This window comes from Lepidochelys olivacea, assembly GCF_965140295.1.
Source record: "Lepidochelys olivacea isolate rLepOli2 genome assembly, chromosome: 24".
Lineage (NCBI taxonomy): Eukaryota > Metazoa > Chordata > Testudines > Cheloniidae > Lepidochelys > Lepidochelys olivacea.
In genome coordinates this window covers 9,327,035-9,351,798 of record NC_140434.1, presented here as the reverse complement: position 1 = coordinate 9,351,798, position 24,764 = coordinate 9,327,035, and the positions used below count along the sequence as shown (strand labels likewise).

Below are 24,764 nucleotides of genomic sequence, written 5' to 3'. Positions count from 1 at the left end.
GGATACAATTAACTTAGGCTTGAATAGAGACTGGGAGTGGCTAAGTCATTATGCAAGGTAACCTATTTCCCCTTGTCGTCCCCCCCCCCCCCCCGACGTTCTTGTTATACCCTGGATTTGTGCTGGAAATGGCCCACCTTGATTATCATACACATTGTAAGGAGAGTGATCACTTTAGATAAGCTATTACTAGCAGGAGAGTGGGGTGGGGGGAGGTATTTTTTCGTGCTTTGTGTGTATAAAAAGATCTTCTACACTTTCCACAGTATGCATCCGATGAAGTGAGCTGTAGCTCATGAAAGCTTATGCTCAAATAAATTGGTTAGTCTCTAAGGTGCCACAAGTACTCCTTTTCCTTTTACTAGTGTAAAATGCTGCCATTTCTGATTTGGTAGTATTTTATACCTACTTTTGCACCAGTGCAAAGCAAATACAATTATTTGACTACACAAGGTGCAGAGCAGCAGAGAATCAGGTATGGGTGCCAAGTATTAGTTCTCTTATTGGAGATGAGATAAAAATGTGTGCCTAATTGCATTTTCTTCTTAAGGAGGCAATGCAGAATCAGGTGAACATGAATCCAGAGAGATCAAATCCTGTCACAAATACAGTGACTGTTGCCTCACCATTTATCCTTGCATCAGGGGACGTTCTCAATCTCGCTAGTTTTGTTTCTTCAGCAAACACCAAAACAACCTCAGGTAAGATTCTGTGAACATGTAGGCGAAAAATATTTCTCCAAAATATTTCTTGTGTGAAGGTTTTTAGAAAGCTGCATCTCTCAATTCAGTCTTCTGAATTGTAGAAGGCAGATGTTCCAAGTTAGTAGAGAAAGATCTTTAAAACATATTGGAATGCACCAAAATACACACTTTATCTGTAAAAGATAATGGGCTAGAACTTCAGCTGGCATAAAAAGCCTTGTTCCATTGAGTCAGCAGAGAGCTTTGCTATTTTCACCAGTTGAGGATCTGGCTCAGTATGTATTATAAGCAATAAAATAGAACCTTCATAACTTGGAAAATGTTAAGGACTCAAACTACAACGCACTGAGAGTTTACATAAGAACAGTCCATACTGGGTCAGACCAAAAGTCCATCTAGCCCAGTAAGTATTCTGTCTTCCGACAGTGGCCAATGCCAGTTCCACTGGTAAAATTTGAGTAGGTAAGATATTCACCATTTAGTCCCTAATCCCTAAATTTGTCAAGGTTTCATTCAATACTCTGTTTTATTACTTATTAACTGGAAGAGCAGAGTGAGTCATCTTGTGTATTTGATTGTTAAATAAGGAAACAAATGAAAAATTATTGCAGAGAATGTATTTTGGGTGTACAGATTACTCAACTTATTTTTTCCTAGCCAATAGGTTAGAGATAATATACAAAAATGGGGAAGCTAGTTATTTCTGTAAATTTGTCTGAAAAATTCATTTAAGGCCGAATATAAATTCTTTTCCTTACGTGAGACTTTATAACGTGTTGTTTTTTGTTATTTGGGAAATCCAAACTACTGTTTCTTTTCAGTCTTAAGGAGGCTTCTAAATACAAGGTTTATGAAGCAAGTTGAGGGCCTGACCCTGCAAACACTTCTGCATGTGAGTAACTTTTGAAGCTAATGGGACTGTTCACATGCATGAGTGTTTGCCAGAGTTGATTGGAGCAATATTACAAATGTGGATGTTTCCTGTTTTCAGTTCTAAGGGCCCAGTGCTGCAACTGGATCGGTACAAGTGGCACCCTAATCCTGTGTGGCCCCATTGACTTCAGTGAGACTCTGAACTTACTTTGAGTAGAAACTTCCCATGTGGTTTACTCCTTTAATAAATAGACAAATCCCATAATTAACACCCCCCCCCCCCAAAAAAAAACAACAAAAAAAACCCCTGAGGATTAACAGTGCTTCACATGGATAATGTCACACCTTTCCCTAAAACAAGGACATTCCTGCAATATATGTACCCGGTTAATGTTAAAAATATGAAAAGGCCAATATATTTTTTTTCCCCATTTTGTTCTTTTTGAGTGCCACACTCTAAAACTTTACTCCTGTCAATAATAACTCCTGGTCTGTTGTGGGGATAAGGGTTTGCTGGCCCCATGTCCTTAGCTTTTCTCTTATTTGCCCACAGAGGGCACTAGAGACTGTACTTCAATCACAGCACGTAATAGTTTAACTTTTTTCACCAGTTAAGACACTTTTTGTACCACTTCTTGCTCGTAGGTGACTAAAAAGTTTATTTAAAACTATAAATTCCTTAATGAGGACAAATGTCTTTTACTTGCCTGAAGAAATTTTGTTCAGAAATAACAAAGTTAAACTTTCTGAAAATGGCTTATTGGATATACTAATTTTGGTCCCACTTAGATGTCTTTCTTCTGTTCAGTCAGTACTGTATCCAAGTGTAATGGGTTACTGTGCTCAGTTGAGGGAAGAAGCTTCTCGCACTGGAATTGGGATGATTTTTATTCCTTGCACAAAGCCAAATCTGCAGTCCAAGAACTTGATATGCTGACTGATAGTTCCTTTGTTGCATTTCAACTGACTGGCTTATTTTTTGAAGCTGGTTTTCAAACTGTATGTTGAAATTGTGAAGTGGTTATAATTGACTGATTTAGCTTTCAAGAAAAAACTCAGTTGATTTGTAACAAACAAAATGTGTGTTTTCTAAAAAGCAATGCTGAATGGAGCCAATACTTTATAGATTGGCAGAATCTCTCAGTAAAAGAATTTGTGTTGTATAATTAGCTTATGTCAACAGGTTTTTTAAAAAAAGTTTGGCATTTGCAATTCTGTAATTGAAATTAATGTGAGACTGCAAAGTCAGGTAAAATTAATTAAATGTATAGCAACCGCTTTTGCATAATGCTAATGTGTTCAGCCTGTGTAGTCAGACTGCGTCTAGTCTGTGCTGATGAGGCCCTGTATTTTGATCATGTGTGGCTTTTGAAAACATTGTTCACATCTGTTCAGAATGAAAGCTAAGTGTGGTGCCAAAATCTAGATTTTGATAGCCCAGTGGATTACCATCTGGCCACTTGTAGGTGATCTTTGTGACAATGCTGGAGTAAGTCACGTTAGCTTGCATCGATTTACTCAATTTAATTCCTTTGCATTGTTTCAAATGCATTTATTTTTAAATCCAGTGAAATGAATATTAAATATAAGGTAATTATTTCAACCATGTTCTAAGAACAGTATGTGGGACTGTTTCAGATCTTGAAGTTATGTATGCTAGGTATGAATTGTAGGCTGGAAAAACTGCCCCAGTAGAGCAGTAGGTTTTTTAGTAAAGTTTAATATTACAGTAGAATACTCAGACTGCAAATCTCCTTCACTTGCCTTCATTTCCTCAAAACAGGTGATTCCCGTGTCTCTACAGTACAGTTTTCAAACTCAACAACCTCTGTGCTTGCCACGCTTGCAGCCCTCGCTGAAGCATCTGCTCCCCTTTCCAATTCAAACAGATCTTCAAGTAAGTGGAATGAATCTGGTGTTGACATCAATATATTTAATCCCTAGTGCATCATTTGCAAGAAATCGTAAAGAAATTGGGTTACTTAAGTATAGCTTGTAAAAAGGATTTGAATTCATTCAGCATAACTCGAGAGTTGCAAAGTGATATAATATTTGGCAGCAGTTGCAAGGCTAATAGATTTATCTGTTATCATAGCTCATAGATATTTCTACAGACTATAGTTGCTCCTTTGAATGAAGCACCAAAGTTGTTTTTACTAACCATTCTTTCATTCTATCCTGTTTTGACCTGGATCCTGTTAGAATTGTTCTGTCCAGCTAAGTGTTATAAAAATAAATAGAACACAGCTTGTATCTCTGTCAGGTGCTCCTTACTACACAAATATGGACAGTGATATTTTTTCAAACTCCAGTTTTACAAAACAGATAGTTTGGAATGATTTTATCGCCACATCGATATTTTGTGTGTTCCCCCTATTTTACAGTGCCTCGATTTTATTTAGTTAGTTTATTTTTAAACAAGTGTTAGGATTTCTTGAGGACTTGGTAACATTTGGGTTCTTTTTATGCATACCATAGAGCCTCAATTTTATGAACATCACGAACAACCATTTACAGGAACCATTTTTCCTGACAGTGGGGGGGTGGGAAATAATAATGGTAAAAGTGATTTCGAGCGAGTTGTCACCCCTTTATGTTCCAATGCTATCAATGTATTGGAAATTGCTTTGCAGTGGTTTTGAAGGACAAGAAGAAAATAATTCATGGCATCAAATTGCAATTTATGCACTGTGCTTGCTGTAATTTTGAGATGTTCATAGAATTGAACTTTCTGATTTTATGAACTCCTTAGTCCCCAATTAGTTTGTAAAATGGGGTTCTACAGTACTTTATTCTAAAAATAATTTTGTGATGCTTAATGGCAGTGATTCTCAGCCTATTTACCATTGTGGGCCACATATGCAGCTCTCTGTTATGTGGGCTTTATCCACACAATATATATAGTACCTACATGGCCCTGAGGATGTCACGTGCCACAGCTGTGTACTGATTGGGTCGTGGGTTGAGAACCACTGGTTTATGATTATTTACAATGTGCAGTGTGTGAAAACCACCAGTTGACTTTAGAATTATCAAGTTGGCCATCTTTTTTAAAAACAAACCTTATGTAATAATCTTTAACATTTGAACCCATTTTTTTTTTCAGCGACTGAGTACTTTTTACTGTATTCATTGTATTTGTGAATCCTGGTGCTTTAAATTCATCTAGGTATCTGAAGAGAATTATTTTACCATTGAAAAGTTGCTGGGGTTGTATTGGTATTTTATTTTGTCCACTTTAGATTTTTAACATTTGCCGATTACTCCATACCAGATGCTTCAGTGTTTGGGGTTTTTGTGCAGTAAACATTGACTCATTTACTCTACGCTTTTTTTTAAAAAGAAAAAGTTAACTCGAGAGTTTTGCTCTGCTTTCTCCAGCTAACACAGAGGAAATAGTGGAAGCAAATTCTGTAGATTCTGCAATACAGCAGGTGGTTGGTAGTGGAGGTCAACGAGTCATTACGATAGTAACAGATGGCGTTCCACTGGGCAGTCTCCAAACAGCCATTCCTACTAGTGGTATCAGCCAGCCGTTTATAGTGACCATGCAAGATGGACAGCAAGGTAAGAGGCTGCTGAGTTTAGAAAACTGTAAGCCCGTTTTAGACTTTCCTGATGTTAAGGGGAGGGGAAAATAGCTATGGTAGATGCATAGACCTAGACTTAGGAAACTAGGGATGGCGCGGGAAAGGGAAGGAAAAATGATGAGGCCATTACATAGTTCAGCTTGCTCATAGTGTGCTGCTACAATTCATACCTTCCAAGTGAGTTCTCTAAAAGAATGGAGAGAAGAATTAAGGTTTATGACTGAGGCTAGTTACATAATCATTCTACTTTAACACAGATAAGCACAGTGCTACATTTTTATATGAATATTAATAGTTGAATTAAAATGAGTAAAACATGTATAATAGAATTTATTTATGGTAAATATTTATTAGGTTATCTGGTGCATTCCCACCAGCTAGGCTAGGATTGTTTCCTACTACATGATTGTATGTGTCCTCTCCAATCTGGATTTAAATAACTCAACCAATTGTGCTTCTACCAAGATCCATTGGGTGATTATTCCAGACTCTAAGTAGAACTTGGTTTAAAACATTTTTCTTGATTGTCAGGTTAAGAATACCTTTTCATCCCATTACTCTAATTGTATTGCCTTAGACCATCCTAATCTGTCAGTTTCACAAACCAACACACCTGTGTAAAGTTATAGGTAGTTTAGAGATGTGCAGACCAGTCATTAATGAATTACTTATTTTCATTTCACCTCTGTTTGCAAAATGTCCATGAATGGAAAGCAATTTTCTCAAATTTATTCAGAATTACTTGCCAAATGTCTACACGTAATTATTGATCTGTAGCTTGTCTGTCAATGTTCCTGATTGAACTCTTTTGATAAAACACAGTAGTTCATATCTGGAAAATTCACAAGTTTTATGTACCCTCTTAATTCAATTGGTATACTATTGAGAAGAACAGGATGATGAAAGAACTACAGTATTCCCTAAAATAGGGAGTGTTTTTAACAAAAACATTCACCTTTGCTGATTTAAGATTCTCCCAACTAGTTTCAGAGCCCATTCACCACCTTTCAATAAAAGAAATGATCCTGCAAGATGCAGAGTGCTTTGAGAATGCCCTCAGCACCTCTTAGAATTGGACCCACACTTTTTCCAGAGAGTGCTCCAGTTGTCATTTTCCACTTAATTGAAATGTAGAAGTAACAAGCTTTGTGAATCCTCTGCTGATGGACGTAGAGCTTCTGATCAAGTCATGGGTTCGGTTTCCTTGTTCAGATCTTGCATTAAGACATCCTATTTCCTACAGCAAGAAGAAAGGTGGTGAATGGGCTCTGAAACTAGCTGGGAGAATCTTAGGAATTGCTGATTAAGTTTCCCACCACTTCTATGCGGAGCAGCACCTCTCTCCTACATTAATTTCAAAGTAGTCTGTCTCTGGATTTATGTATAAAAGCATCTATAATCCGTTGTATATTCATTTCCTGCATTTAATATTCCTTGACTTGTAGTTCTAACTGTACCTGCTGGTCAGGTTGCAGAAGAGACGGTTATTGAAGAAGAAGATGATGATGATGTAGAAGAGGAAGAACATCCACCAGCAAAGAAGCAAAAAGTTGACCCAAATGTAAATGATTTGGAGGAAAACAAGGTAAAAGTTCCTGTTTATAACTTTCATAGAAAGTGGGTGCAGTCTAAAGTATCAGGAAAGGAAACTCCACTGAACTGAGAATGTGGAGTTTCAAGTATAGTTACAAAATAACACTCAATATAAATGATGTGGCCCAAGTTGATTTTAAATTTAGTCAATGATCATGCCTTTGCCATTTCTGAAAACTCTCACTATAATGTTTCCCATTCTTTTTGCTCCGTCTGTATGATCAGTTATTAATATGCAATACATGAATACCACCTAACTCTTATGTAGTGCTGTTCATTAGTAGATATCAGATGCTTTACAGAGAAGGTGAGTATCATTGTCCCCATTTAAGGGGAGGGAAACTGAGGCACAGAGAGGGGGAAGTGACTTGTATACTGTCACCCAGTGGCAGAGCAGGGAATAAGAACCCAAGTCTCCTGCATGGCAGTGAAGTGCTCTGTCCACTAGGCCATGGGGCAAGTAGTGTTAGCAATTGAGTCACTGGTGGTGGAAGGAAGATTCTCTTCCAAGTCGCTCTTTGTGTAATCTTGTCAGTTAGTTTTTGAGCCCAGGCTATTGAGTTGAAGCATTGTACTCTGCTGTATTATTTTGAACTCCCTCTAAAACTGCAGTGATAAGACCCAATGTGAGACTGACCTCTCTTCACATTCCAGTTGCAGTTTTAAAGAAAGTCAGATAACTTATCCAGCACCCTCCATTTGGAAGGATATGTACTTTTGCTGGCAGAACTTAACTTTTGATTTTGAGGGCCACTAGGTGTTCTTTTTTTGTTTAGTCTATTTTTCTATCCCTCTCCCCAGTTGCCAACACTGTTGCTTTTGCATGTGAATTATAATGAAATATGGAAACCCCACGAATCCATCCTTATGGGGTTACTTATACTAGAGAACTGTCCCTATCCTACCTTGCTGAAAAGACCAGCAGACAGATTCTGCCTTAACATATACCATGTGCAACTTGATTTCACTTTAACATAGGCCAGTAATCAGCCCTTAGGTGATAAATCGCAAACAGGGCTGGGTTGTACCAATGAGTAGAGGCAAAAGGCTTTGTATCCCTATGCCCTGAGACATCCATTATCTCTCTATGCACTTGGTCTGTCCTTTCTTACCTGTATCTAGGTATTGTGTATTAGTGCTTGCATCCCAGATACAGGCTCAAGCTGCTGACTCATCTGGGCACTAGTCAGAGGCTGTCTTGTTTTGTAGGACGATAACGAAAGGGAAATGTTACAGCAGCAGTTGCAAGAGGCAAACCGAAAGGCGCAAGAATATCGAAGCCAGCTAATGAAGAAAGAACAAGAAGCAGAGCAATACCGGCTAAAGCTTGAAGCCATGGCAAGACAGCAGCCCAATGGTGCTGAGCTTACAGTGGTTGAAGAGGTTGCTGAGGTGGATGCAGTTGTGGTATCATCGGAGGAAATGGAAGGGTCTGCAGCCACTGTGGTGGAAACAGAGCAGCCTACTGACATTGCTGTGGAAACTGTAACGGCGTAACCTGTGGGTTACCAACTCCGTTTTAAAAGGAAAAAAACATTATTTTAAAGGAGATGCTGTTGACAAGCAACATCATGAGCTAAGGGATCTATTGAAAACCCTCCATGCAACTGGAATATTGAAGAACTCAACTGCTTGTGTGGTCCCATTCAGAGGGATAAAATCTCTCCTGCAGCTCATAACATTAATTTGCTTTGAACACAAAGCCAAAGGTGCTTTTATAGTTTGATGTTGAGAGAGAGGTATTTTTAAAAGTACCCTAAAATTTAGCCAGCAAGTGACCAACAAGCCTATTTTGTGACATAGGTCTATAATGTGGGAGGGAAGGGGATGGGGGTGGGGGAGAAGAGAAGTACCTCATTGCCAAAGTAGCTGGTAATAGCGCTCAGCTGCCCTGAATTTACTGCACTGAAAACAAATGTTATGCAATGACATATTTGCACCCTTGTGTGTAGTTCTTATCCGATTGGAAACCACAATTTGGAGTCTCACAAAAACAGTCTGTTTGGGGGTATAAACTTTTCATTAAAAAGCTGGCTTTTATTGGAAAGCAAACGTCGTTGCTGAAATGAAAACACTATTGACATCTTTCAAAGCCCTTTGAGAGAAGGTGGAAAATGGATTGGTCTCTGTAGATGATAACGTTTGTTTCAAAAATGAATCCAAAATACAGTACTCCTACAAGAACAAAGCACAGGCTAAGTTTGCATGAGCTCTTTAGCATTTAAGCAATTTGAGATATCAGGGAATATTAAAACTGCCTTTTTTTGGTCTGTCTTTGAAAGAGCTATCTACATCTGAACCCTTGACTACCTAAAGGGATACCAGGTAAAAATTAGACCCTTCAGTTTTATGAAACTTGGTCAAGTTTTCTTTTTTAGCATTTTTGTGCTATACAATGGCACCAACTCTGTTTATGTATGCAAAATAAAATGTCTCTGAAGTTGTGTTCTAAGACAGTCTGGGAGGTTAATATGCTTCTGTTTGGAAGTGGGTAGGCATCTCACATCTTTACTAATCAAAATTGTCCATTTTAAATTTACTAAAATGTTTGTTTGGTTTTTTTAAACAAGTGACTGATCTTACTATTAAATGTTTATGGGTGTTTTTTCTTTACTATTTGCTTGCAGACCCATAGAGTAAAGAAGTTACCTATATCTGTTGCCAGTTGCAGGCATGGAGATTGTATTTTAAAGTGAGAGATGTGTATCAAATGCAGAACGGTCTGTCTTTTCTGGTACAGGACTGAAGCAAAATTATTGGAAGTGCTATGATTAACTATGGGAACTATTGTTTACGGTATGGTAGTCTTAATAAATGATCATGAGTAAAGCAATTTAAATTGAGGGAAAACTTCACAAGAATGTAGCCTGACCAGTTTGCTGCAGAGTTTAGAAAGTATTAAATCACTTCTATCTTGAAAAACTGACATGCCACAGAAACTGATACTGCTTTCTTGACAAGTTTTGAAAAATTGGTCTTCCCTTTCCATGGCAAGTATTGTTAAATTCATGGCTTCAGTTTGCATAATGCAGTCTCTCCTGCTTAAGTTCTGCTGTTTGTGAGGATTGGCAGTATTCATGGTGGTAATTCAATTTCATGGTTGCAAAGGTCTGTCTTGTATTGTTTTTTCCCTTATTTCCAGCAGTGTGTGTCCAGATAATGTGGCTTTGTGTTGATACAGATACCTCTTTCATTACATTTTTTTTGTAGCAGACATGCCCAAGTTAGGACATTTGAGATGAATGGTGCAGACTTTTTTTAGTCTACAAAGATACTAACTTCTGGAGTCCTGAACTGTAATCCTGGGCATGGTCATAAGTGAAAATGAATTGGCCTCTGTGTAGTAGAGACTGGTTCACATCAGAAAAGTATGGCTCAAGTTCATAGGATAGTGATTGCTCAAGAGTGCTTTCGACTTGATCGCAGTGACATTGCAGGTCATGTCTTGGGACGAGCTGTGGAGGCCTATTTGAATCAGGTTTTGCTCTGTGTAGTACTGTTAGTCTCTCGCATTAATGAGCATGAGATTGGCATATATTTAAAAAAATGTAACTTCAGCCTGTCTTTGCAGCTTGAATCCTATAACTATCTATTCTAAAGCAGTAGCATCCAAATATTTGATCCATTTCCTGTTCAAAATGAATTGCCTCTGCTCACTCGGGAAATGTGAGGTGCTTCAATCTTTCACATAAATTATTTTTGACCATGCATTTTGGCCTAAAAGTTCTCCATCTATATATATTATACCAAATTCTACCATTACACCCATGCACCCTCATTGTCTCCGCTTGGATTGAATGATTGAAATAGAGCAGAATTTGGTGTATACGTCCACACTGCAGAGTAAATGTGTAAGTTGTATTTATTCTGTACATACGCTTACAGTGCAAAGCTTCTTTTAGATAGTGCAGATAGTACATTGTGCCTTTAGAAATGAAGGAAGAGCTATCCATTGTAATGATGGATTAATATAAATCAAATAGTTTTAATTTGGTAGTCTTATTAGAAAAAGAATGACTACTTCTGAACAGAGATGTTTCCTGATTAGGAGATAAGCATTGTTTAGTTTTCATTTGAAAGAAAGAATTGTAGAAGCTAGGTCTCTTCCAACCCTGTTTGGTTACCAGTCCATATCCCTGTCAATACAGGGCTACTGTATTTTCTGAGGTTTTGCTCGGTCTCGTGTTAAATGGCACAAAACTGGGGTATCTGCCAGTTAGGCTTTGGAATAATTTCCTTGTTGATTTCACTGTTGGGAGTTTTTCTTATTGTCTGGATGGACTTCTTAGGAATGGTTTATTTTGTCGAGCTCCCCATCTTCCCCCAAAGTGATTGTTGGTTGCTGGAGTTATAAATCAGTAACTAAGGGATCTTACATAGTCACTCTGATCAAATCTTTGCCTCTGTGCAGTTTCAGTGGAAGCCATGAGAGGGACTTTGACTCCTTGTTGGTAGAAGATAGGAGAGTCAAACTCTTCTATTTAAATTTTTCCTCTATTTAGTTCTTGTGGATAGAAGGTAACAGTGAAGAGGCCCAGACTTTTAGAAACAAGCATACGGCTTTGGACAGCAACTTCAGAATGAGAAACAAAAAGAGCCAAATTTCTTTGATAAAGCCAGTCACGGCTAAAATATCATTCTATGAATCTTGGTAGTGCCCAGATTCCTCAACTGGGATTGAGGACGTGTTGCAATAGGTGCTGTACAAACGCACAGAATGCAATACCTACCCCTAACTTTTAATCTAAGAAAGGACAAGCCAAGCAAAGGCTGGTCAGCGATATAAACCCAGTTAAAATAACCATTAAAAAGAATTTAAATGAAACAAGGTCCTTTTTGGAAAGTTGCATTTCACCAAATTCTGAAGTGTCTCCTTGGAGATGTGGTGGATGTAACAAGAATCAAAAAGCAAGATTCAGCAAAACATGCTGTCAGTCCTCTCACAGCTTGATTGGGGATAGGAAAGAAACTGGTTTATAAGATGGAGAGGGGGAAGGGGGGGAAATGTGAGCCAAAGTTATGAATAGTTTGTTGGAAACTTATGGACACTTGCTATTTGCAGAACATACAGGTAAGAGTGTAATCTGCCATCCTGCAGAAAGACATTATAGCAGCAGTGTCAATATTGTAACACAGCACACTGAGTTCAGTGCCATCTTGACTCACATTTTATATATCCATTCTAAGGCCATAACCTATAAGGAGGGTGGTTGCACCATTTATGCATATACCCAAAGTAGGAAGTGTGTCCAATATTCATCTTTCTTTTAACATAGTGGCCCAGAGTCACCCCTGCTATAAGCCCCCTAAAATCAATGGAGTTACCAAGATGAATTTGGCTGTTTTCTCCTCACTTATTGTAGTGCAATTAAAACTTTACAGTCCATAAATTTCAGAAACATTTCCTGGGTTTTTTTCTCTGAAATATTGTGCAATTTAAAGATATGCCCTGGCAGTCCAGTCCAAGCAGAAATTGTGTATGTGGTGTGGTTTTTCTTGTTTAAAACAGTTGGCTAAGTTTTAACAGTATTTTAGCGGTTGTTTTCACTAACCGCTTTAGGAAAGACTTATGAAACTACTTTCTTTGTATTGTAAAAACTACCATGGGACTTACTGGTTTTATGTATCAAAGTGCATTTATTTATAAGCAGTGTAACTATTTATAAAAGACTTTATATCTTTTTCCAAAAGATGTTTTGAGGAAGGCTTTAATAATGGATTTTTTAAATTAATGAAAGTTTAAAGAAACAGGACTCCTAATTATTTTACATTGTCACTATATATGTCAATACTATAAAACAGAACCAGTGTTTCCTCTGAATTGAAAAATACATTAATTTCCTTTGGTTTGTTTTCTGTACATGTTACAATTGTCTGAGCTGAAATTTTTTATTGTACACTGTGAAATTGAATCACAATGGTAATCCAGAGAGAATTTGGTTCAACAAAATGTTTACAGATTTAAAGGGACACTGTCAAGTTTAAAATTATATTTGCCTGAAAATTGTGCCTACTGTAGTTACTTGTAAGACCTAAGATTACAGTACCTGAAAAGCTGGCAAAAAAAAGTCTGCATTTGACAGCACTTTGTGTATAGTCATTTTAACTGTTTCCCCTGTGTTTCAATTTTGCTTAAAAGACCCTTCTACTGGGAAACAGAGCGCCTCCTCTCTCTCTCACACATGCACGCACTCTCGCTCTTTTTTTATTTTAAAAAAAAAATTCTGAATATACTGTTTGAGGGGGCTGGGATTTAAAAATGAGTCAATTTTTTTTAAAGAAAAAATCACAGTATTCTTTTAATGTTGTACGGTGTAAAAAATTCACCATTTTGTGTTTATATTTTAGAAGTTTTCACACACCATGTCTGAATTAAGACTGCAGCACATGATAGATGCCCAGCATTCAAAAACACAATTTCCAGCTTTTGTATGCCCTTATCCATGGCAATTATATGATGAACGCTGGCTTTTGAACAGAGAGGCAGTGCTATATTCTGGTTAACGCAAGCCTAGGTGAGGCTACATAGATATTTTATGGGTTGTTCTTAAATAAGGGACGGGGGAAAATGTAGAGATTTGTCTTATGTCCAGATCCTGCCAGCCCTTGTGCATATGAGTGATGTTATGCAGGTGAATAGTCCCACTGAAATTATGCCTGGGTGTTTGCAGGATCAAGGCCTGCATTAGCTCATCTCCTCCAAACCTCACAGATTTTTAATAGAGCGATAAAGGATTACAAAAAGTTTAAAAGCCTAAAATAAGCCCTTCATCTTAGCCTGTGTGCAGAAAGGGAGCTATCTGTACATAGCACTTAATTAAAAAAAGAACATAATCCTCCCACACAACCTGCCTGAATTTCCAACTGAAGAGACCAATGTACAGGTTCTGTCTTATTTTTGGATTTGCATTTCTGAGTGGGAGAGGCAGGAGAAATTTGACTGGTTTCAAATGAACATGATTCAAAACTGCTATTTTTAACTTAATTGGTTTCTCCTTTTTTTATATTAAGATATTTTTAGGTGACTAAACGTTACCCTAAAGTAAAAGAATCCCAGAATGGAAACCCAACATTTAGCAATTCAATGGGTCTGCACACACAGTCCTTGCTCAGGTAAAACTCTTCGAAATCCATGAAATTTGCCTGAGTTCTGACAGTAGGGATTAGGTTTTCACCTGCAATCTAGTTTAATTCACATCCATTTAACATTCCTCATATGAGATGAACATGATCTGGTTGTAATTGGGATAGAAGTTGAGTTGTGCCCCGTGTCTGTTTCTACATCAGTGGTTCCATTATTCTAAACAGTGACTTAAACTTTGCAAAACTTCTCCAATGGAGAGGAAAAGAACATTAAGCAGGTTGTGTAAACTTTAACCAAGCTCTTAGATTCCTTTAGATTTTAAATAATAAATGCCCACCCAAAAAGCTCTTGTGTACTCAGATGGGAAATTTCCTATCGGGGAGTAACTAAAGCCGTTCTGGTATAACTTCCCTGTGTGGACACATTTTTATTGTAGAATAGTGTCCTCACAGGGAGTTACACCAGACCAGTTATTCCACTGCAGTTATGCTGGGAAACTTCCCCATGTAGACAAGGCCTTAGGTTACGTCTACACTGCAATAAAAGACCTGGTGCATGGCTGTGGCTGGCCCAGATCAGCTCTCTTGGGCTCAGGCTGCAGGGCTAAAAATTGCTGAGTATGTGGCATAGCTCCAGCCTGAACCTAAACATCTGTTGCAGTTTTTAGCCTTGCAGCAAATCCTGTTAGCCTGAGTCAGGTGACCTGGGCTCTGAGACTTTGGTGCTGTGGGGTTTTTACTGCAGTATAGACGTACCCTCAGATACTTAACAAAGACCTCTTGGAGTTTTCTTTTACTCTGCCACCTGCACAGCCTGACCAGTGTTCCCTGGCTTATCTTGAGGCTTGCAGTTCTCTAGAGAGAAATGCTCAGATTCTGCAACCTTACCTGTATCAGATCAGAATTTTTAACATCCTAGGGGTTGTGTGTATATTTATTATCAGTATGGCAGAATGCTATTTGCCACTTCATTGCAAAAACTCCATTACAAATCCAATTAGCACTGTGATTAAGCATTTAAGTGCCCAGAATTGTAAAATTCTTAATAGCTTTATGTACAGGATGCCTTTAGAAAGCTTAAGTATTCTTTTTATATTTAGAATGTTTTCAAATGTTAAATTTAAACGTGTGTGTATATATACATTTTTGTACCATGTTTCCTAATAAAATGCCAGTCATGTATATGCTTGCCTTTTTTCTTACATTCAGTATGGGTTACTATAACATTTGTATCTGCATTTGAGATTTTATTCAGCATTTTGGTACTGTGATTAAAAATCCCATAGGACTTTTTTCCCCTATGAGTGTATTTCTGAACTTTCAGTAGCAAACTGTTTAGTGTTGCTGTGAGCTGTTAAACGCTTTTCTGTTCCACCCCAGAGGTGGCTGTATTTTAGTAATGGGTAAAGCGATCCCAGATCTCCACATTCCTCTTGGACTCTTGAAGAGGAACAAAGTGATCAAAAATCTCTGCAGTATCTCTGCCATGCTGCCAGATTACCTCCCCAGTAGACAAAGGGGTCAGAACTAGTGCCCATATCTGATGCACAAAAGGGTTGTACTTTCACACTCCACTCAGCACTGGGAGAAGAGATTTATTCCATCTACCCTACCACAAAATACTCAGGCTACTACAGTCCTTTGAGAGTAGGAGTCAAGTTTTGATCCCTATTCCCTTCTCCCCCATGGATTTGATCAGTAAGTTTCGATGAGGTTTTTAGCTTTGTATAGAACTGGTATCTCTCACAGCTGTACCATGAGGCTTAATAATCTAATGTATTTATTTCTTCAAATGTTTAAAATCCTTAGCCCACGCTCTCCTCTACAGTCTTGACAAAGAACGGGGAAATGTGGCTTTTGCAGCAGGTCAACAAATCTGGGCTCTGGGAGACCAAAGCAGGAGAGGGGAATGAATTACAAAATCAAGGCTGCTTCGTGGAGAACGCCCTCTTGTTTATACCAAGAGTCTCTGCAGAGCTGAACTGTAGCAGTGTACCATGTGGAGAGAGGGAGTCTCTCGAGACAGTTTCTGTAGCACTTTTAGGCTGCAAATCAAAGTATATTAATATGTTTATTACATGTGGATTTCTGCATGATTATGGGTGATTTGATCTCCGTATTAGACTGAGGGCTGAATTCTGTTCTGTTACATAGGTGTCAAGCCACTGACTTTAGAGGAGATACTCCAGATTTACACCTGTGTAGCAATAGAGCAGGCTTGAGCCCTGGGCTTTTCTGCAACTGATAACTGCAGCAGCCACACAGCCTCCTTGCAAGGAAAGACTTCACAGAAAGACTATGTGGCAGCTAGTGTGTTTTGTTAAGAAATAGATTTCTGTGCCTCTCATTTTTCATACACTTCTAAATGTCTGTTGATTCCTAACAAATGGATCCAGGTTGCAGAAAATAAATCCTGTCCCTGATGTTTTAAATGATGGTTTTGATCTGATGGAGATGATTTGTTTTGCTCAGACGAGATTAAACCCTGGGGAGCCACCTGTAGTTAGAATGCCCCTAGTATTGGATTTGTCTGGTTTCAGAGAGGCTGTCTGCTCAATGAGAGAACAAGGAATAATCTTTAAAATTCCAGGTGTATTGCCTCTTTTGCAGTGAAGTATTGACTAACAACTCACATTTTATGGGTAGTTATGACCCATTTCGCTTCTGCTGCCACATTGATTTATAATAGCTTAGATGTTCAACTGAAAATAATTATTTTTCCTGAGAAACCACTGAAGAGTAGCAGCTTGCTGCCAGAAGATGAAAAGCGCAGGGTGGCTGATCTAGGCATTTCCTGTCCCTCCATCAGTACGTTAACAGGTTAGATTTCAGGGAAACCAGTGCTCGCTCAGAACACTAAAATAGCCAGGATTGGCCTCCAGCATAGGCAGCGTCAAGCAAAAAGGCTTTTGGCTTCCTGCTACGGTATGTCTGTAGACCTCTGCTGCCCAGCTGATTCATGCTGGAAAGGGAGGATAGGTAGGTCAGAGCCTCACCATTGTTTCATACCTTTTGTCAATAGGTGATAGAGAAACTCAAGAGAAGAAGCGCTACTGTAAAGCACCTGCCTTTGTCCCAGCGTGGTGCTGCGGCAGCCTGCATGACTCTTTATCTTGGCATTGAACCTCACCCCAGAAGTCCCAAATGGTAAGAGGTCCTACCCCAAATGCATGTGAAATGGTTCCTAATAGTTTGATCTTAACCAGTCTTTCCTCTGCAGTCCAAACATCCATTCAACCAGAATCCAGGAGACCAGGCTGTAGGATCCAGCAGTGGAGGGGAACCAAGGTTAAGGGGCAGATCAGCTAGAACCTCAGGGCTGCTCCCCTGCAGTGGGAGCAGCGGGGTGGGTGGCAGAACTGAAGATGTAAGTCCTTTCCCACCTCACCATTGGAGTCAGGGCAGCTGCAGGAGGGGAAAGGGTTAAGAAGTCAACTTGCCCACCCGCCCAAGACCACCCCAACAGTGCACTGGCAGTTCGGTTTAAGGGGCAGGGAGTACTGCTGCAACTAGATCCACTCATATGCTCCTTGGCATGTATCTTGGAAAGGAGGGGTACCTATTTGCCCCAAAAATCTTGTGGGGTGTCCACACTGCCCCAAATCCCTCACCCCTTACAAGCCCCAATCATGGACTAAACATCTATGAATCAGGCTCTGCTGGAGCCACCCTTTGTCCCAGGGGACAAGAGAAACAATTATCCACTCTTCAAAAGAAGACCAGGTTCCACTGGACAGAGACATGGTGCCAGCATTTAATGCAGTCGACTATGCTTTTCCAAGAAGATTGATCTTGGCTAGCTCAGGCGACTGGTAATTTGATGGGGAACCTTTCGCCTCTAAGGCGTGGGTTTGTATCTAAACGGTGCAGCAGCATTTCCAACCCAAGCTTTCAAGAACCAGGAGTCAGGCCCTCCCAAGTAATCTGTCTGGCTTTAAAATAATGAGATTTTAAAATACACAGGGTGGGGGCTTTTTATTTGCCTTGTGGTTTTTGAGTAGTTATGGCTCTTTTTTTTTTTTTAGCATTTCTCTTGAATAAGGAGAGCTAGAAACTTCCCTTTTAAAATATATATGTAAAAAATTAAAGCTGATTCCCACATAATCACCTGACTCCAGAAGCTGGGACTTTTAAGAAAAACCTCAACAATCATGAACGTTTAGCACCACAAAGAAATCCAGGTTGGACTGTGCTATTTTCTGTAGCTAAAGAGATGTTTGTTTTCCAGGGCCTACTGAGATTCACACTGTAAAAGGATTTCAAATGTTGCCCACCAATGTGCTAAAAAGCAGTTGGGGAAAATGATTGACTCAAGGGGAAGAAATCACACACAAATATTCAGACACTACTTCTCAGAGCTGAGTGGTTTCTGGAAATGCAATGCAAGCAAAAATATATTGCTACCAACCAATGATTCAGCTAGCCAGCAGAAGGCCCCAGCCCTGCAATTGGACCCCTGTACTCACACATGGATGTTAGCTGCTCCTGTATAACTGGGGGCACAAGTTATGAAAAACATATTTCCTTCTTTTACCCTCCAAGGTATATAATGTGTAAACCCAGAATTGGGATGTAGGAAATCTAGGTTCAAAGACCAGGGTGCTCTCTCAGCGCATGACCTTGGGCACATCACTTTCAATCTGTGTCTGTGCTTCCCCATCTGTGAAATAACACAACACCGTGGTAAAGCCCTTTGGAAAGCCTTGGCAGAAGGGAGCTGAAATGTGGTGTTTAGAAACCAAGAACTTGGGGCAGCTTTAGAACAACCAGGACTTTATTGATAAACCACTCCTTTCAGGGGGGTTTTAAGCATCTAGATTTGACTTTTGGTTTCAGATTTAAAAAAAAAGAAAAGAAAAACCATCAAAACAAAGAACAGCCATGTCAGATTTGTAACTGTAGTCAATAAACATAAAAAACTTGCCCCGACATTTCACCATGAATAGTTGGAAGAGCAAAGGTGACCACCCAAGAGTTTAACACGTGGCTGGGGAGGAAAACCAAGCCACAGCTACTCCTATCTGTGCAGCATACGTCCAACCTGTGGACAGAACAGAAGTTATCGCCTTTGATAGTACTTTGTGGACCACCTGGGAGTTAATTGTCAAGTTACAATGTGAAGACAAGTGTTGCTCATTAGTGAAGGGAGCTATTATCAGAGTTGCTCAGAGACTTGTGAGGAGATGTAAGTCCCTAGATCTCTAGACCTTGGTGACCTCAATAGGTACCAGGGTAATCAAATCTGGAAACTCCTGCCTGGTTTGACTTGTTGATTCTTATCCCATTTCATCGTCCCCATCCCTGTGATTCTTGCACAAAGACAGAGGTTGTAGGATAGAATGTGCCTTAATTGGATTAGGTTCAACACCACCAGCTGACTCCTCATGTGGGATGACTATGTGACTTCTTGCTAACTGGCCAACTCCCCCATCCAGATTTTCTCCCTTTCTAGATGCAGGAGTGTTGGCCAGTCTCAGGTCCCTCCCTAACCTTGCATGGGCCAGCGAGACTCTACAGGTGTACAGACTGCATCCCTCGGTCCACCTCAGAGCTGCGAGAACAAGTGCCGTCACAGCCGGCAATGGGAAGGAGAAGCCAAGGAGAGCATCGTGCCCGGTGTAACCCAGATGGGGGCTAGAGTTCAGGCACCATCTGTTGTCCTCACAGAAGGACAAAGCTTCCCTTTTTCCCTAGTGGGATTTGACTGGGGGTTGCATGAGCAGTCAGAGGGCTGATGGTCAGTGCCTGTGGTCACATCCTTCCAGCCAGTAGCACATGCCTAAGGGCTTGCTTTGACCTCAGGGCAACCGCCACCAGGGTATGTTCCTATGTGCAGGTAGCATGTTGCCTTGAAAGCGAGAGTCCTGGCAAGCTATGCAGGTCGGGCCTCCTGGGTCATGGGAATCCATCCTCTCCATTTGTTAAAAGAGCCCCCCTGCAGCCCCAGGCTCGTGCTCAGGGGAGCCAGTAATCGGAAGTGTCTTTCTCCATGTAGTCTGTCCAGATGGAGGAGGGCATGCTCCGGTATGGGTCCAGCAGGATCCGGAAGCAGCGGACAATCAAAAGACCCAGGAAGATGAAGAGAAAGAAGACAAAGATAAAGGCTGCCTTCTGCTCTAAGGTCAGGGACGGGGTCAGAATGGGCAGGACAGCTCCCGGCACGGACAGGGTGCTCCTGAGGACGTCCTCTGCCATGGTGAGGAGCGACGGGCCTGGGGGGTCGTCACTGGCTACTTACTGGGCCTGCAATCAGAAAGCACCTTCTCACTGATGGATCCCCAGGGCACTAAAAGCCCTATCCTCAGCCAGGGCAGTTTAGTCCCCCAGGGCTTTGCTCAGCGTGGTTTCAAGCATCCCAGGCAATGGGGCTCCCACCTTTTCCTCTGCCCTGTATAGGTGGGGAGTGGCCCTGTACCCAGCTCTAAGGATCGCTGCAGTGTAGGGAGCCATCATGGCCCTTCTGCTACCTCCAAGCCCAGCAGCTGGGGCAGAGGTGCAGCTGGAGGGAGGAAATGGGGCAGCGGTGGGGTTTCCTGGCTTCTTCCACCCCACTGGGGGTAACAGCTCATCATGGCCACTGCTGCTGGGTAATTTAGAGTTGCCTCCGTACTCCCTCAATTATAATCCCCAGCTCTTATCTGGCACCTTTCAGCAGCAAAATGTTTTGCGTGGAGGGCCAGTATCATTAGCCCTATTTTGCAGATGGGGAAACTGGGGCACGGCACAGGGAAAGTGGCTTGCCCAAGATCACCCCCCACGACAGAGCTGGGAATAGAAACCAGGTCTCCTGATTCCTTGTTCTATCCACTAGGCCATGCAACCTCCTTTGTGGCAGCAGGAGACACTAAGGTCTCAGAGGAGTTCTTTGGCCCGCTGCTGTTAATTTTTAATCCATTTTGGAACAGCGGGGAAATTCCAGAAGACTGGGAGAGTGCTACTTGAAATGAGCTGGGTAGGCCAGTTGGTTAGCTTCGCTTCAGTCCTGAGCAAAATAATGGAAAAGTTGATACAGGATGCAGCTGATCCCCTGTTAGAGGATAGCAGCACAATTAATACTCTTCAGCATGGTTTTATGGAGAATAGGTCATGCCAAACAGACCTGATTTCATCTTTTGAGGAGCATACCTGTTTGGCTGCTACAGCTAACTGCATAGATGTAACAGACAGACTTTTGTAAGGTGTTTGACTTAGTACAGCACCACATTCTGATTATGAAATGAGCCCCATGCAATCTAAATCAGGCAAAAGTTCAATGGATCAAGAACTGGGTAACTGACAGGTCTCCAAGTAGTTGTCAATGGGCAATCTTCATCGCCTGGAGGGGGTTCAGCAGGAATCTGCACTAGGCTATTCATCAATGATCTGGAAGTAAATATAAAATCACTGCTGTTAAAATTTGCACATGACACAAAGATTGATGGAGCGGTGGATACTAGTGCATCCAGAGCAGTCACACGGCGCAATCTGGATCGCTTGGTAAGCTGGGCTCTTTCCACCAAACTGTTTTAATACAGCCACATGCAAAGGTATCCACTGAGGATCAAGGAAGGCTGGCCATGCCTACAGAGTGGGAGGCAGTGTGCTGGAAAGCAGAGACTGTGAACAGGATCTAGGGGGCGCAGTGGACAAGCTCTGGCCACGTGCTCTTGGTGTCATGCTGGGGTAAAAGGCTGATGCGATCCTTGGGTGTATAAATGGGAGGAATGAGCGGAGGTAGGGAAAAAGAATGAGGAGTCCTTGTGGCACCTTAGAGACTAGCAAATTTATTTGGGCATAAGCTTTCATGGGTTACAGCCCACTTCATCAGATGTATGCAGTGGCAAATACAGTGGGGAGGTGATTTTACTTCGGTACATGGCCTTAAACTGTATAAAAAAAAAAAACACCCTGATATCTTCCAGGCATAAGCCATTATCCCCTGATATAGAACAATGCCCGTCTCCCACACCCAGACGCACTCTCTGCACAGCTGTTGCACACAGGCGATACGTTAGCACACCCCTCCGAGACTGAGAGTAAAAGAGCTAAGGTAGTTAGGCACCCAACTCGAAGGGCAATTCAGGGGGTTTGAGGCACCTGTCTCCCTCAGCTTCCTTTGACAATAGTCTGTAGCTACATATTACAGACACCCACCCACACACCCTCTGGAGACAAGGGCTACATAGAAATGTAAGGTCCGTGGACATTTCCGAGTAACCGATTTCTAAAGGGGACTGAAAATTAGTAAGTAAAATGAGATCCAAAAGCGTCATGACCGAGCAGGCAATGGGGTTCTATCGTTCTTTGGTGCTATTTTGTTGGCGGGTGTAAAGCACTGTGGGGAGGCGGACGGGGGAGACAAGCAATTTAATACAGAGCCCTTGCTTGTGCTCTGCTGTTTATCTCAGCCTTTAGCATCAACTCGTCTTTCCACGTCGACAGCCTGGGCCGTGGGCTTGGTTTGGGCGTAGAAGGGTTGGGGAAAGGTTGTTTGGGGTGTGTTTAGAGCCAATCTCACCTAACCCCAGCGGGGATCCGTGGGGAAATGTCATTAGCTCTGTGCTCCATCCCGCCTGCCAGGGGAGTCTGTCAAGTGTTCTGAGGGTAAGAAGCTCCAGCAAAGTAGGAATGAAGCTAATAGGAGAGAAGCCAGTTATTGGGGGGTTAGGTGGCGGGAACAGGTAACTACTGGTGAGTGGAGTGGAAGAGGCGTTGACCGTCAGGATTCCTGGGTTCTGTTCCCACACCTCCACGCCTGTCCCAGAGATGGGAATAAGATCCTGACTCCCTCCCCTGCTGCTCTAACCACTAGGCATCCTCTCAGAGCTAGTAGTTTGTCGGGGGGCTTGGGAGGCAGGGCTCCTGGGTGCTCCCCACAGCTCGGGGAGGGGAGTCTAAGGGTTAGGAGTCAGGACACTGGGGTTCCACCCCTGGCTCTGACATTATGTGTGCCCTAGGGCCAAAGTCCCTACCCCACTTTTCCGTGCCTCCCCAGCAGGCTGGTTACAGGATAGCACAAGCAAGTATCTGCCAGGCCCTGGACAGCCAGGCTGTCATGTGCTCTCCCGATAATGTCACAGCAAACCTGGTGGCTGAACTTTGTGACTTTGTCCTCACCCATAACTATTTCACATTTGGGGACAATGTATACCTTCAAATCAGCGGCACTGCTATGGGCACCTGCATGGCCCCACAGTATGCCAACATTTTTATGGCTGACTTAGAACAACGCTTCCTCAGCTCTCGTCCCCTGATGCCCCTACTCTACTTGCGCTACACTGATGACATCTTCATCATCTGGACCCATGGAAAAGAAGCCGTTGAGGAATTCCAGCATGATTTCAACAATTTCCATCCCACCATCAACCTCAGCCTGGACCAGTCCACACAAGAGATCCACTTCCTGGACACTACGGTGCTAATAAGCGATGGTCACATAAACACCACCCTATACCGGAAACCTACTGACCGCTATACTTACCTACATGCCTCCAGCTTTCATCCAGACCAAACCACACGATCCATTGTCTACAGCCAAGCTCTACGATACAACTGCATTTGCTCCAACCCCTCAGACAGAGACAAACACCTACAAGATCTCTATCAAGCATTCTTACAACTACAGTACCCACCTGCTGAAGTGAAGAAACAGATTGACAGAGCCAAAAGAGTACCCAGAAGTCACCTACTACAGGACAGGCCCAACAAAGAAAATAACAGAACGCCACTAGCCATCACCTTCAGCCCCCAACTAAAACCTCTCCAACGCATCATCAAGGATCTACAACCTATCCTGAACGACAACCCCTCATTCTCACAGATCTTGGGAGACAGGCCAGTCCTCGCTTACAGACAGCCCCCCAACCTGAAGCAAATACTCACCAGCAACCACACAACAGAACCACTAACCCAGGAACCTATCCTTGGAACAAAGCCCGTTGCCAACTGTGTCCACATATCTATTCAGGGGACACCATCATAGGGCCTAATCACATCAGCCACACTATCAGAGGCTCATTCACCTGCACATCCACCAATGTGATATATGCCAGCAATGCCCCTCTGCCATGTCCATTGGCCAAACTGGACAGTGTCTACGTAAAAGAATAAATGGACACAAACCAGATGTCAAGAATTATAACATTCAAAAACCCGTCGGAGAACACTTCAACCTCCCTGGACACTCGGTTACGGACCTAAAAGTCACAATTCTTCAACAAAAAAACTTCAAAATCAGACTCCAAGGAGAGACTGCTGAACTGGAATTAATTTGCAAACTGGATACAATTAACTTAGGCTTGAATAAAGACTGGGAGTGGATGGGTTATTACACAAAGTAAAACTATTTCCCCATGTTTATTCCACCCCCACCATTCCTCAGACATTCTTGTCAACTGCTGGAAGCTCACCTTAAGTGATCAGTCTCGTTACAGTGTGTGGTAACACCCATTGTTTCATGTTCTCTGTGTATATAAATCTCTCCACTGTATTTTCCACTGAATGCATCCGATGAAGTGAGCTGTAGCTCACAAAAGCTTATGCTCAAATAAATTTGTTAGTCTCTAAGGTGCCACAAGTCCTCCTTTACTTTTTGCGGATACAGACTAACACGACTGCTACTCTGAAACCTGTTCCATCTCTGACTCTCTTGGTTAGAGAGGGCTGGTGTCAGTACCTATCCATAGCCCTGGCTGTGCTGACTACTGACCGATGCGCCTCCTGGGTTTAATCGTTACTCCCCTGCCCTGGGGAGGTGGAATTTGGCCCAGCATAGGTGGTATGTAGAGCAGGAAAAACATCTTTCAGCTATAACTTTTTCAGCAAAAGATGCAGGTTTGGTGACATCAGATTGTTTCGTGAGTTCATGGAGCTTTCATCAAATTGTTCATTAAAAACAAAACAAAATTACACCCCTCCCCCTGCAAAATGTTTCGATTTTTTT

The 24,764-nt window shown here is 41.6% G+C and overlaps 1 protein-coding gene across 4 annotated transcripts in view; it reads left to right on the top strand.

The window, feature by feature from the left end:
• The window catches only part of GABPB2 (GA binding protein transcription factor subunit beta 2), a 33,343-nt gene extending 10,143 nt beyond the window's left edge, over positions 1-23,200 (top strand). Inside the window, exons 5-11 of one of the 4 annotated variants that reach the window (XR_014709447.1) lie at positions 551-701; positions 3,361-3,474; positions 4,959-5,144; positions 6,613-6,752; positions 16,866-16,990; positions 19,839-20,039; positions 23,063-23,200. Coding sequence is in view for 2 of the 4 variants with exons in the window: in XM_084613584.1 (XP_084469710.1) it covers positions 551-701; positions 3,361-3,474; positions 4,959-5,144; positions 6,613-6,752; positions 7,970-8,257 (879 nt within the window). In the remaining 2 variants the exon portion in view is untranslated. Of the gene's footprint in view, positions 1-550; positions 702-3,360; positions 3,475-4,958; positions 5,145-6,612; positions 6,753-7,969; positions 12,424-16,865; positions 16,991-19,838; positions 20,054-23,062 lie in introns of those variants that run through there. The other 3 variants (XR_014709448.1, XM_084613585.1, XM_084613584.1) reach the window with 3 other exon arrangements.
• Positions 23,201-24,764: the final 1,564 nt, after the last annotated feature.